Source organism: Geospiza fortis, unplaced genomic scaffold (genome assembly GCF_000277835.1).
Source record: "Geospiza fortis unplaced genomic scaffold, GeoFor_1.0 scaffold214, whole genome shotgun sequence".
NCBI lineage: Eukaryota > Metazoa > Chordata > Aves > Passeriformes > Thraupidae > Geospiza > Geospiza fortis.
In genome coordinates, this window is record NW_005054433.1 from 1,130,229 (window position 1) to 1,144,316 (window position 14,088).

The 14,088-nt window shown below is 35.7% G+C and overlaps 1 protein-coding gene across 3 annotated transcripts in view; it reads left to right on the top strand.

Annotated features, from left to right (window-relative positions):
• The window catches only part of PCDH9 (protocadherin 9), a 666,246-nt gene that overhangs the window by 433,218 nt on the left and 218,940 nt on the right, over window positions 1–14,088 (top strand). For 2 of the 3 annotated variants that reach the window (XM_014309470.2, XM_031061935.1), the window contains one exon: window positions 1,271–1,472. In XM_014309470.2, coding sequence (XP_014164945.1) covers window positions 1,271–1,472 — 202 coding nt within the window. The remainder of the gene's footprint in view (window positions 1–1,270; window positions 1,473–14,088) is intronic. The other variant, XM_031061936.1, reaches the window with a different exon arrangement.

Genomic DNA, 14,088 nt, shown 5'->3' on the forward strand with positions numbered 1-14,088 from the left:
GATGAGAAATAGCCATTAAACTAAACAGTTACTATGCATAAGAAAAACTTTGTAAATCTCTACTTTATCCTAAATTAATCTAGCAATACAGCCCACTGAAGCTGCCTTTTTTTTTTTTTTGTGGGAAGATGTGCTTAACTTAATTTAATCACTCTCTTGAGGTACTCTTAAACGAGTTGCTTCCGATCCTTCAAAGATGCAGTCTTTTGATCCATGAAGACCTGTAATATTCCTTTCATGAATCCAACAGTCATGGTTGCTAAACAATTTGCAGCGGTGCTATCAGCTCTGAAGCTCTTGGGGAATCACTGTATCATTCTGTGGCCACAATTCAAAAGTCAGATTATTTCTCCAGATGAGAGAGGTTCAAAATCAATAACAGTTAACTAATCCAAGTGCACACTGAAGGTTTTGTTTGTTTTTTTTTTTCTTTTGAAATGGCTATAGGTTTATTTTTTTAAGAAGTTCAGTAAAATGTGTAATTCTACCTCTCAGTCCCTGTGTTTTTTTGTGCAAACTCTGTGCTGTTTTATTTTTATTTCTCTTATCAAATTGATAATGTTTATTCTGTCATTGCATTTTGTGATTCTTTGCTGAACACTGTGAATTCACACATATATTATCAATCCTAATTATCCATTTTAGGTACATGACTGCTATCAGTTAAATATAGATAGCTATTTATTCATGCTACTATTCCCAAAAGATGACAACCATTTTTATAGGTTTGTTTAGTTTGGTCGATGTCTTTTTTTTCCAGTTTGAATAATGATAATACAGTTTTTAACCTCAGAAATATATACTTATTAAATTTTTGGATATCATTTGCTTTTCATAACATAGTTTCTAATGGTTTCTGCTTCTCAGAGAGAGGTTTTTAAATAGATTATGTTTTAAAAATTATGAGAAATATACCTAATTTTCCACTGATCAATTTCTTAGAAGAAGTTTACTTCATGGATGAGCACATATAGACCTTTGATAGACCTTTGAAATTTGTCTCTCCCATCTGCCAATTTCCCATCTAAAAGCAAGCCAGAAAAAAAAAAAAAAAAAAAAAAAAAAAAAAAAAAAAAAAAAAAAAAAAAAAAAAAAAAAGAAAGAAAGAAGGACAAACCAAACAAACAAACAAACAGTAAGCAAACATGATAATAGCAATTGCTTCATAAGCATTGCCAGGGATCTATTTTTATGTCAAAAGTTTAAAAAAAAAATCAAGAGAATTGAAAAGAAGAGCACTAATCAGTGTGTCCTGTGCTCTTCTTTGTAGTCCCAGCGCCGTGTTACATTTCACCTCCCCGATGGCTCCCAGGAAAGCTGCAGTGACAGTGGTCTGGGAGACCACGAGCCAGTGGGTGGTGGAACCCTGATCTCACACCCTCTCCCTCTGGTTCAGCCGCAGGACGAATTCTACGACCAGGCTTCACCGGACAAGAGGACTGAAGCTGATGGCAATTCTGACCCCAACTCGGGTGAGTCACCACCCTATCTCTGCTTATCTGAGTTGCTTTGCTAACTTGGTACTTTCTTTTTCATCCCTTTGAGCTTTGCAATGGTCGAGATGTTTTTAAGCACGTGCATGAATGTTTGTTCATATTAGCTCAAAAGGATTGTTTGGAAATAATGTAGTTTGCCTGAGGTGCCTCATGTTGTAATTTGACTGTGGAAAGAAAAGTATATCCAGTAGAATAAATGGCTTTGTACTAATCGCACAGTAAGTAATACCAGCAGGGCAGAAGGATGTCCTACAAGGTAGAAAGTTTTTCCTGATGTTTGCAGTGCTGTAGCCATTTAGCTTTAGACTGTTTTAGGAAAGTCATTCTAAATATCAATTTAAGTTCAAGGACATGGAGGTTGCACTGTCTTTTAGAGTAACAAAGAAGTCAGTAAATCGGTGAAGCACTGAAAAATTGAAAGAACCCAAATTTCTTAACAGTCTTAAAATTCCCTGTTCTAACATTAAGAATCACAGGGTTTCTTTGGTAACTTGGAGTGGCATGATGTATTGGAACTGTCAGATACAGGTTTTCCTACAAATATTAAGGATTAACTATTTGATTTGGGAACTTCTGCCTTTCTCTTCTGTCCTCCTCTATAATACATTTACATTATTGCTGTGTTTTTGTGAGAGTGTTAAAAACTGAAGCAAGATCTTAACCAATAGGGTGATTAGTATTTTGACATTGCAATGTGGAATGTGGAGACTCAGACATACTGAAAACAGAGAGGGGGAAGTAGCACTTCTCTTAAGTTTCTTGGTTTTTGTCTATAATGTGAAACAAAGGTTAAAAATCTATCTGTGCTCTTGGAAGGTAATTGAACCTGAGTCCTCGTGCATCCCAGGAGTATAGAAATAAGAAATAGTTTCTGTCTTTGGCATTTCTCCCTTTTGTATAGATGATTAAGTTGTCACTGGGCCTGTACAAACCAGGAGAGAAGGTGGCCTTGGGATCTGATGAACAATGTTAAGGTCCATCTCCTCATTTGGGCAGAGCTGGATCTGAATGATGACATTTACATCATGGCAGATGACAACATGAACTGTGGAATATTGACTTTGGAAATATTTTTCTGATATGTATATAGGAAGACCAAGAGGAGGTTGTGTTGGATGAAACTCTACAAAGAAACAATTTGAAATGTTTTACTGAGAGTTGCATTCTGGTTTCTTTTCCTCTATTTTCCTTCTACTTTTTTTTTTTTTTCTCTTCTCCTCCCCTGGATATGACACCTGCATTTGCTTCTCTTTATCAAAACAGAAATGTGTTTGGAACTATGATGTTAAACCCTTAATCTGTACAAATACAAAGAATGATAAAAGAATAGCAACTATGAATGGATTGCCTCTGGAGCAAGAATGTATTTCTGCTTAAAAAAGCGAGGAGCTTAAGTGGAATTATCTGGTTAATTCTCTGACCACGTATGAGACTTGTGAAAGATTTAACAACATCAGAGAGGAGTTTTTTAGGCAGCATTGCATGTTGGCACTGTCGCATTGGCTTCACAGACTCTGAATTGTACATCCCTTCAAAAGGCAGCATAAAAGTCCTCCAGGAGAGTTAGGAAAAAACTGGCTTAGTAAACTTTATAGCAAGTTATTAAAAGTGCAGTTTTGGAAATTTTGTGTTAAGCACATTGTGTAAACACAGTATATTAATCATGATCATCTATTCATGCCTAATATAGACATTAATAGAAGATTAGTCAGAATGAGTAAGTGTTCTTAAAAGCTATATGAAAAGTTTTAATATGTTTGCGGTTACACCTAATTTAGCCTTAGAGATGCTAAATTTGTGTCAAATTTATGAAAATCTAACCATCAAGCTATACTAAATATTAGTGAAGTGTTGAAGTATAGTCTTTTTTTTTGTTTTTACCAGATATTGAAACAGTACACTCTGTATCTCATCAAATCTCACAAACTAAGAGAGGAATTATATGGTCAGTACTGTGACAGAAATTTTTCTAGCAAAATCCAGGCCAGGATGGGAGTCATGTTGTTCATTAGATGGCTTTAACTTGTATATTGTATTCAGTATCAAGCTATTGCCTAAGCACTGTATTAAAAGTTATTTTGCTACTGTAGGCACAAGTTTTAATGGGATGTGAAATAAGGTTTAAAGCAGTTTATGGTTAATGAAGATCCTGTGAAAATTTTCAGAAGAGAAAATTCCTGTCTGGTATTGGCCAAAGTTACTTGGTGGGTATTTACATGTGTTCATGGTTAAAATACGTAGTGTCATTTGAACATTGTATTCCTTGACATTCCTAAGCTGAATTTCTAGTTCTATTGCAGTGAAATGTTCCCTAGTTGTATTTAACTGTAGAGGTAGTTTTGTTTCAGGGGCTGTTTAAGGGATTGCTGGTTATGAAAATACTTGGGACATGCTAAGGTGAAAGATACAACTATGAAGTAAGGAATAAAGCCCTAGTGTGGAGAGTTGTAGTATTATCATGTACATGTACTGCTAGCAGTTCTGGATGATAAGTGTTGCATAACAATATTTTTATTCCAAATGCTTCAGTTGAAGAGAAAGAACAGTGTTTTTGGGAATGTTTGCAAATGACATCTACATCAAAAACACAGATTTGTTCAACTGTATTTTTATGAAAGTTCATTCAAAGTAAAACTTTGCTTCAGCTCATGAGAATGTGATGTTAATCTTGGTAGTAAAGTCCTTGCCTCATGCTGAGAGCAATTTTGCTTAATGACTTTAATGCTCAGTGAATTGTGTGGGTTATTACTGTACACTGCGAAGTTACGTGAATAAAAATACAGCCATTGTTTCTGAAAATAATGTCCTATTTTAATTATATTTGAAGAGTGACCAAGGCTCAGGTCTTCAAAACCTGAAATAGGGACAGAAATGTGGTAAAAGTCTTGCTAACTTTTTACACAAAAGTATGAGAAACTTTACTGCCATATTTACTTTCAGTCATTAGCTTCTACAGACACAAGAACTACAATTACATGATTTAATGAAATAAACACACACAGTGAGAGTACATTCATCCAGCTAATCTGAAAACAGAAATCTCTCACACCGGGTGAAACTGGAATGAAGAGAAAAGCCAAATATTAGCATTGTCAGCCACATGCTGTCACTGTAGCTATGAGAGAAAGGCAACAAGATAGAAACATGAAGTCTTTCATAATGAGATGGAAGTCCAAGTTTGGTTTGCATCACTGAAACCTGTCTTCATTATTTAGGTCTTTTATTTTGAGGGTTGTATTCATTTTGATAAGATATATTTTGCATTTTCCTATTGTTAATTGATCGGTATTATTGATGGTCAGAGGAGTTTGATGTTAACCTGTCAATTGCAATTCCTTATAGCTCATCTTTGTCTCATTTGCAGCTTGATACACTTGATTCCTTTAAAAAGGAATATATTCCAAAGATCTGTCATCTGATACAAGTTCTTTACCTTTTAGCATATCAGATAAGAATTTAGAAAACATTCCAGTTTCTTTAGAATGTAAAAAAATAAAAGGCCTATGTAAAATTGAATTTACCTATACTACATTAAAACATCTTTCATTGCCAAAATTCCTGCTTTCTAATGGTTTTAAATGTGCATATCAGGAAGTGTACTTTTAACACAAACATCTTTATCATCAGTTGTATTAAAAATGTACAGCTCTCTGATGTATTTTAATGTGAATTATTTTTTCAGGTACTACTAAAAAAACTCCTGGGCTTTTGTTCTCCAGGTGTTGGGTGCACACTGTTACTTCTCATTGCTATAAGTGTGGTTTTCATCAGTGTGAAAAAACACTTGATTAGTGAGGAATTCTTCTTTCACTGTGGTTTAGTAAAGGTTGTCAGGGACTTAAATTTGGCCTGGAATTGTTAATGTATCTAAGAGTTGTATGCAGCAGAGCTGTGCAATAGAACTGTACGAAGTAAAAATGTGCCTCCTAGTGTAAGAGAGGGGAAAAATGCATTTTCATGAAAATGCTTGATAAATCACATTTTGATAGCTGCAAGCTGTGGATGTGATTCATTTTTGTTCAAAGAGATAAAGAGCAATAGCATATATTTAGTGGAGTGTTAGAACTGCTCTAGGGAGAAGCCTACTGCACACTGTGGATGAATCTATGCAATAATTCCAACAGTTTAAAACCAGACAGAAATATAATATTTATGTCTTCTGATACATGTTTACGAAGCTAAGTAAATGTTTGCCTAATTTCTACACTTCATTAATAAGTAGTATCAATATATATCAACAAAGTAAAAGCTTCATAAAAACATGGAGCTGTAGCAAAAATTGTAACACACCCACCAGTTTCAAGATCATGTTTTTATTTAGCAAAATTAAATAGAACATTCTATTATGTCCTGTGTTACTTCCAAAGCAATTCCATATTCTTGGAAGTAATGTTATAATGCTGTCTTTCAGTAATAATGTTTGTGGATAGCTTTTTTATTTCCAGTGCAATAAAAACTGTGTGGTTAAATTTGGCTGATAAATACCTGAGTTCACACTTTTTAATAAACCTATTACTATGGCAGTTTAGTCAAGTAATGTCAGGGGTGTTAAATGGTACTCTAATTCCAGTAATAAGTAGGAATATCTCTGCGGCAGTGGCTTAATTATGATTAAAGTTCAGAGTAATGGCAAGACTGCCTTGTATTACACTTGGTCATATGATAGTGTCCCATGTGGAGAAGCTAAGCCTCTGCTGCAAAGAGCTTTGGTTTTACAGTGTCACTATCATTACACCCGGTGGGTGATGATGGTTTAACCTTGAGGGCATACCCTCTGCTTAATCCTGTCTTTCATTTTGCTGCCTCCAAAGTTTCTTCTTTGGCAATACTGGAGTGGTCCATAGCTAAACAGCCTAAGGTGTAGAAAGAAATGCTACTGTATTAATGCCTAGATCTAGATAATTTGCCATCCATAGTTATTCTTGTGTTTTCATAATATGAGACTATGAGAACTAAAATAGGAACATTTGCCTTTGAGTCACATCCTCTATTTCATTAAACACGAGTTCATACCTCACACAGAAACTAACACTGTCACATTTAGCTACAGGCAAGCAGGAGTAAGAAAAACTGGAGTCAGGTTGTTGAATTAGCCTACAGAAGAGCTATAAAATAGTCTGAAGTCTGAATTCAATCTTAGCCTGTGCACTTATGACTTTAAAAAGATAAATAAAATCTGAGAGGCATAAGGAGATTGCTATCTCTTTACATCTCTTTGATGCCTCATTGCAGTGAGGATTTAAAAATTCTCTTGGTTCAGAAAAGCCACTGTGCTACATCTGTTCCTATTCTACTCTCTTTTCCTCCGCACACCAAAGCTAATTGGAGTGTAAATCAGGAGGCCATAACCACTGAATGAGCTGTAGGAGGGGAACTTGTCTCATTGCTTCTCCAAGAGGAGCGGATAACCTTCCAAAACTTCCTAGCTGCTGCTGCTTGAGAAGAGCACGTGCAGGTCCTCAGCAGTGAGATGAAAAGGCCACATGGGGCAGGGGGACTATGACAAAGGTTGGAGGATTAAAGGAAGGGGAAGCTTGCACATGAGATGAAAGCTGGTGCCTTTGGCTGCCATTACTGATGATACCAAGGACAGTTTAAAACCTCAGATACTTTTGCCAGGTTAAAACAAGGGACTTAAGGAATTAAGAGTAATTTTTCTCCTGTAAGTATTTTCTGCTCACAAGGCTTTTCTTCATATCACAGCAAGCCCAGATCTACTACAGACATTCACAGACTTTTTTAAGTTTCAAAGTGATACCATTATCCAGTCAAACCTCTACTATAGCACAATGCTTAGTGTTTCACACAACTTTCCTTAAATCAAATTGAGGTTTTAAAATATTCCAGTGATTTATTTCCACTGGTGTTTGATTACATGTTTTATATGGATTTACATGGCAAGGTTGTGGATAGGGGGCTGCAGAGGGTGCCTCTTTGAGAAGACACCAGGGGCTTCTCCCTTGTTTGACAGAGCTAATTCTCAGTGGTTCTAAACCAGATGCATTGCTGCCCAAAGCTGCGCAGCATCTGGGTGGAAGGAGTAAGAAAAATGTGAGAGAAACAAACCTGCAGACACTAAGGTCCATGATGAAGGAGGTAGAGAGCATGCTTCAGACACCAAATAGCTTCCCTTTCATCTTGTGGGGAAGGTGGTGCCCCCAGAAGCCCGTGGAGGAGCCCACCCTGAAACAGGTAGGTGTGCCCTCCCTGAAGGAAGTTGCAGTCCACAAAGGGCACGTGCAGGAGCAGGAACTGTGGCCCCTGAGGAGTCCCCTCTGGAGCAGTCTTGTCTCGGAGGCTCACACACTGTGGAAGGGACCCGTGTGTTGCTGGGAAAGGACCCCATGTTGGCCAGGGTAAGAGTATGATGAGGAAGGAGCAGCAAATACAAAGTTTTACTTGCCGACTGCAACTCCTTTCATATCCCTTAACACCACTTAGTGGCATCAAATGAATTTGATCCTGGGAATAAGGAAGGGTTGAGTAGTGGGAAAATTGTTTTTGGTTTTGTTTTTCTTGTTTCTCACAATCCTACTCCAGTTTTAGTTGATGATAAATTAAATTTATCTTCCCCAGGCTGAGTCAGTTCTGCCAGTGATGGTAACTAGTGAGTGATCTCCCTGTCCTTATCTCAACCCATGAGCTTTTTCATCTCATTTTCTTCCCATCTTGCTGAGAAGGGGGAGTGATAGAGCAGTTTGGTGAGCACCTGGCAGCAGCTAAGGTTAACCCACCAGAATATTAAAGCTGGTATTGTATTCTCAGTCTGAAAGCATTTTTTTTCAGTTTCTACCTCTTGTCTGTGTGACTGTACCACCCTTTGTCAATCTGAAGTCTGACTTCCAGAAGTGCAAGTATATTTTGAGGCCCAAGGGACTTTTTTGACTAGTACAGCATCCTGCACAATACAAATCAGAAATTCTAGCCAATAACCTAAAAAAAAAAGCATGTGTCTTCTGCTGGTATCTACAGCATACAGTTACAGAATGATTTCTTGATTTAATGATCTTCAGTGACAGAGGAAATAATACTACATTGCTTACTGACTTCAACTGAATCAGACTTTTATTTGATAAAAGAGGTTTTTAGTATCCATATTTCAAATGGAGTGCTCAAGTCTTCTTGAATCTCTATTATACAGGTTAATTAGTGGTAGTATTTTGAATGTTGCAACATTTTGTTCTTAAGCACTTTTTTCCTCTCTGTATGTTAGTACTGGTCCAATGTATGTCCAGTAATATATATATATTCAGAATAAGAAAAATAAAACATAAGTCTTCTATATTGCAGAGTTTTAAAATCAATTTTTTTTCTTTATCAGTCATTGTTTTGATCTGAGTGGGGGTTTTTTGCTGCCTCATGAACATGATGTTTAACAATACTTTTTAGCAATAGAACAGCAACAGATTTTTCTACTGTTTAAGGACCTTCCATGGGAAATTAAAGTCAAAAGCATGACTGAACACATATATCTTTAATCATCATGAAATATATTTGAAATATTTTTTTAGCATTCTAGGTGCTCTATCACCTAACTGTGTTTGACACAATTCACCTTTTAAAAGTGTGATGGTGTGATTATGGTAGAAATATTTGTTTGATTATTTTGAGGTTGCTGTTTCTGAAATTCAGTGGAAGTTATTGTTATGACTTCAGTCACAACAATAGGAAGTTACTGTTGTGACAGCTGTGACTCCTTGTTACCTTGAAACTCCAACTAATTTACCGATGTTACATGTTCTTTTACTAATAGAGTCTTAGTAGTGCAGCTCCTATTCCCAAAGGCAAGTTGACAAAAAAAAAGATTGTGAGAATAAAGTGTTGAATTTAGCATGGCATTGTTAATTTCAGCCTTTAAATGGTTACAAATTTTAAGTAGAATTAGAATTGTTGGTGGCTGCAATGAGAGGAATAACTTATATAACGATGAGGAAGAATAACCTCATTGCAACCACACAGACTTGGGCCTGACAACTAGAAAACAGTTTTGCAGTGAGAGAACTGGGAGTCCTGGTGGATAGCAAATTAGCCATGAGCCAGAAAGACACCCTTGAAGAAAAGAAATCAGTCTCCTGAACTGCAGTAGAAAAAGTGCTGCCAGCAAGCTGATGGGAAAGTTCCTTTCTCTCTACTCCTCACTGGTCAGACACAGTTGGAAGTGCCAAGTCCAGTGCTGGTTTTTCCAGTATGGTAGGGAAATGGAAATATGGACTGAGTCCAGAAAAGGCCCACAAAGATTATTAAGGTATTAGAGCATCTGTCACATGGGGAGGTGCTGAGAGAACTGTGACTGTTCATCCTGGAGAGAGGAAAGGCTTAGGAAGGATCTAATTAGTGTGTGCAAATACCTGATGTGGTGCAGGAAGGAGAGTAGAGAGAGAGACAGACTTTTCTCAGTAGTGTACCAAATCAAAGAAGGGACACTTGGGCACAAACTGAAATAGAGAGACATTTTCTTTAAACAAAAAAAGAAAAAAAAACCCACTGCATTTTCTTGCTATCGGAACAATAGAACTCTGCATCAAGTTTCCCAGAGAGATTGTGGAATCTTCATGGATATTTTAGAAATCAAACAAGACATTTCTCCAACTGAGTCATGTTAACTCCCTGAGTTGGGCAGGAAGGTGTGACTAAATCCTCTCTGGACTTCCCTTCCAAGTTAATCATTATATGATTCTGAAATCCTATAAATTATTAAATTTGTCTTGCATAGACTGTGCAATACAGATGTGAACTAAAAAAGGAAAGAAAAATCTGTATTCTCTATGGTAAATCAAGTATCAACTTGTAAATGTATGGTAAGGTGTAGTACTATACACAGTACAGAAATCAACCCAAATAGGTACTATCCAGGTTACTTGTTGCTTCTCTGGTTGAGCTCCTGAGGTAAAATCTGAAATGGGTCAAGTAAATCTTGTAAAATAATGCCTTTATCCCACCACAGGTTATGAATGAAGGTTCTAGGAAGCAATCAAGTAATACCCTGTTAGTTCCAGAAATTAATGATGAACTCAGCTTCATATTAGATACTCTGAATTTGGATGCTTACATGCAAAAATCTAAATCTTTATCCTAAGTGTCTAAGCTGCCTTTTTAATTTACTGAGCACAGAAACTTTCATTTAAACTAGGAACTTATACCAAGTTTGCTAAATTTCACTCTAGAGTCCATTCACCATATTTCTCTTGAGTGTAATAGGAGCTCAAACACAAAATTCACACAAAGACCTTTTGGATTAAATTTAGCTCTGCAATTTATATGCATAGGACTCAAAAACTTGTTATACATCAGCATTTGGTTGAATACCTACTTCTTGTTAATTGCACTCCCTTCTTTCCTGTTTGACATCCTGGGTACCCCAGGATATTTCTTACCTGGCATTGCTGATGGTTAGACAGTAGAAGTGAGGTTTAGGTCGAGATTTATTCAAAAAGCTGTGAGTGCAGGTGCCATGTATGTAGCCTCGTGATGTATCTGTGACTCATTCAGATGTGTGTTGGAGATAGATGTGAATCTGAGAGTCTGAGATCCAGGTGTAGTCAGTGGAGACCTTAACTATCATAATTGAGACTAGAGACCCAGAGAGTTGTGTTTGATGAATATGTAGTAGATGCATCTAATGTGAGAGGCATAGTTTTCCAAAATATATTGACTGGATTGACATTGTGTATAGAGGAAACTCAGACACCTAAACTGACACCTAAATTTAGCTGATTCCCACAAATCCAACCTTTTGTGCGAGATGAATCTCAGCTGTTCTTGTTGCTAAGGGAATACTCATATGTTTTGGGAGATTTATCAGTTTTTCTTATCTATCTACACATAACATTTTTCAAAGGAGAAGGGTATTGTTAATTTTTATGCCTCATTTTTACAGTATTAATGAAATAAAAATACCAATACCATATCTTCCTTTTCTTCTTTTTCTTTTTTTTTTTTTTTTGCTATAACTGAAATGAAAACATCTTACCTTTTAAAAGCACAATTCTAATGAAGGATTTCTAAAAGTAAAATAACTTCTGTTCTCTAATCAGTTTTCCTTCCTCCAAACAATCACCAAATATTGACAGGGAAGTATGATAAGTCTCATGCCATTTTGAAAATTAGCATGCCTTGAAGTGCAGATGATGCATTTTGACTGTCTCTTTAAGAATATATGTATGATACATTAATGGACTCCAGGAGTTCCTTCCTTAAAGCAAGTATCTTAGTAAGCTTCACTTTCTGGGAAGGAAATCTAATCTTTTGGAAGAAAAAGTGTGCTATCTTAAGAAATAATCTTATGCAAAAGTGTCTTCAGGTTTGACCTAGACTTGTCCAGAAACTAGGTGTTCGTTTTATTATGCTTATCTTATGGATTTATCTTTTCCTTTTTCTCAGATTTTATGTTTGGTTTTTTTGGTTTGTTTTTTTTTTCCTAAGGAGAAATCCATGCATAAGAAGGGAGGTTCTCTGAATAAAATTCAAAAATTATATTATGTAGAAAATGAATATTCTGTTTTCTTTCAAATGTTTGCCTTTGCAAGGAATGTTTTATGGTTTTGTACATGCATTTGCTCTGTTTGTCTTCAACAGGAGGAGAAGGAGGAGGAAAGATGAATTAAGTAGATGAGGAAAGAAATAAGGAATTATATTTGCAGTCTAAAACCCATGAAAGTAAACCTTCTAGAAATAGGAATAAGAGTTGAATAATTTCTTTATATAATGCTTTATCCCCTTTCATACTAATCCAGATAAATACATGTTAAGATAAGTAGGGAGAAGGAAAATAAGAGTAGAATACTTACCTTTTTTTCACTGTGCATTGCATGTTAAATGTCTTTATTCCGTGCTTGCAAGGTGAAGGCCTGTGTGCTACAGAGAATCCATCTAGACACGGTAGCAACATAAGCAACTAAACTTAAGACATATTTACCTGTGGCAAGAAAAGGAAAATATATAAAAAACTTTTTCCAAAACATTTAAAAACTTTGGAGTTTGTTCCCATCTTGATATCAAATATAGATAAAGACATAAATAAAAACTGTTCAGGACAGTTTGAAAATTTTGCAGCTTTGGCAAAAAGCTTTTCAATAGAAATCCTATGCTACATCAGCACAAAATCCACCCACAAAAAACAAACAAGCAAAAACCACAAACAAAACTAACAAACAAAAATCAACCAAAAAACCCACAAAAATTATTTAGTAACATCTGGACATCTTTGTGAGAAAGCAGAAAAACATTTTCTTGTGTATATCTATATTTATTTTTTTGTACATTTGTCTGTGTTTGTAGCTCCACAGTGAAGTATTACACAGCACAGTAGGAACAGATCTGGATGTGAAGATCCAGAACTGGTGCTGAGAACACAGAGGTTACTGTGTATACCTCCATGGCAGCATAGACTTCTGTGGTCCCTGGGCTGAATGCCCATTCATTACTGAATTTGTTTCATTCCCTTCCAAGGGAATCCCATCCTTGTACTCCAAAAGGTCATCACAAGTATATCAAGTGGAGATGATTAGGAGATTCATGTCGGAAGTACACTTGTCCAAGTTAATGTTATCTTACTATTTAGTAAGATATATTTCTATCTACATGAAACAACTCACCTATTATTTTAAACAAATCTGCATTATTGAACTGTCATTTAAGTACTTCATGGTCAAATATTCCCAACATATGTACGGTGATTTTTAAGTTCTTCACTCTGAAGACCGCACAAAAATGTCATTTTCAATACAAAACTTGAAATGAAATTCTATGTGTCTACCATTTAGGGGAAGGATTCTTTTTGCTCACTTGGTGATATGCATCAGTAGTCTTTTAGATTAGATCTGTGTTGTCTTTGAGATCTAAAAAAAGTGTTTAAGTTCATTGAGAAAGATTGAATAACTTAATTCTTTTACTTTATCTTTACTGTACTGAACTATTCTATTCCATATCTGCATTTGTTAAATAGTGTCATGGAGATAACTATTGAAGACATACTCATATCAAGCAAAAACATCAGTTGTAAATGATTCATTCATCTAAAATAACCAGGAAAAAGCAAAAAGCGTCTCAACTTTATAATAATTGCATATTTTATAATCCAAGAGCCAAATGGTGTGATGTTTATCACTTTACACATCCTTCATTTTTTCTTATGTAAAATATATATATAACTGACAAGTGAGTGTGATGGAGTAATTGGCGAGTTTTGATGTTTTACTAAATATTAAAAAAAAATTTTTTGTTAAAGAGCAGTAGTCAATCACTGAATTAAAGGGAAAGAAATGTATTGGTAAAAGCACGTTAAATCATTGTTTTTTAAAATGTACTTGAAATATACAAGAACATATTTCAATATTTCCAAATACTTACGCGGTAACGGCAAAGGCGTACAAAATTGATTTCATTTGCAGTGGAGAAGCCAATACGGTTTTAGTGTTTTGGGGTTTTCTTCTTTTTATAAATGTATTGGTTTTGCAAAAATTTAACAAAAGAGGCTGGTTTTAATTGGTGGTGTTATTCCAAGGCCCTTGAAACCCTGGCACTTACAGTGGCTAGGAGTGTGAATGTGATCTGGCAAGCTCAGCATTTTCATTAACTAATGGATTGTTGCTAC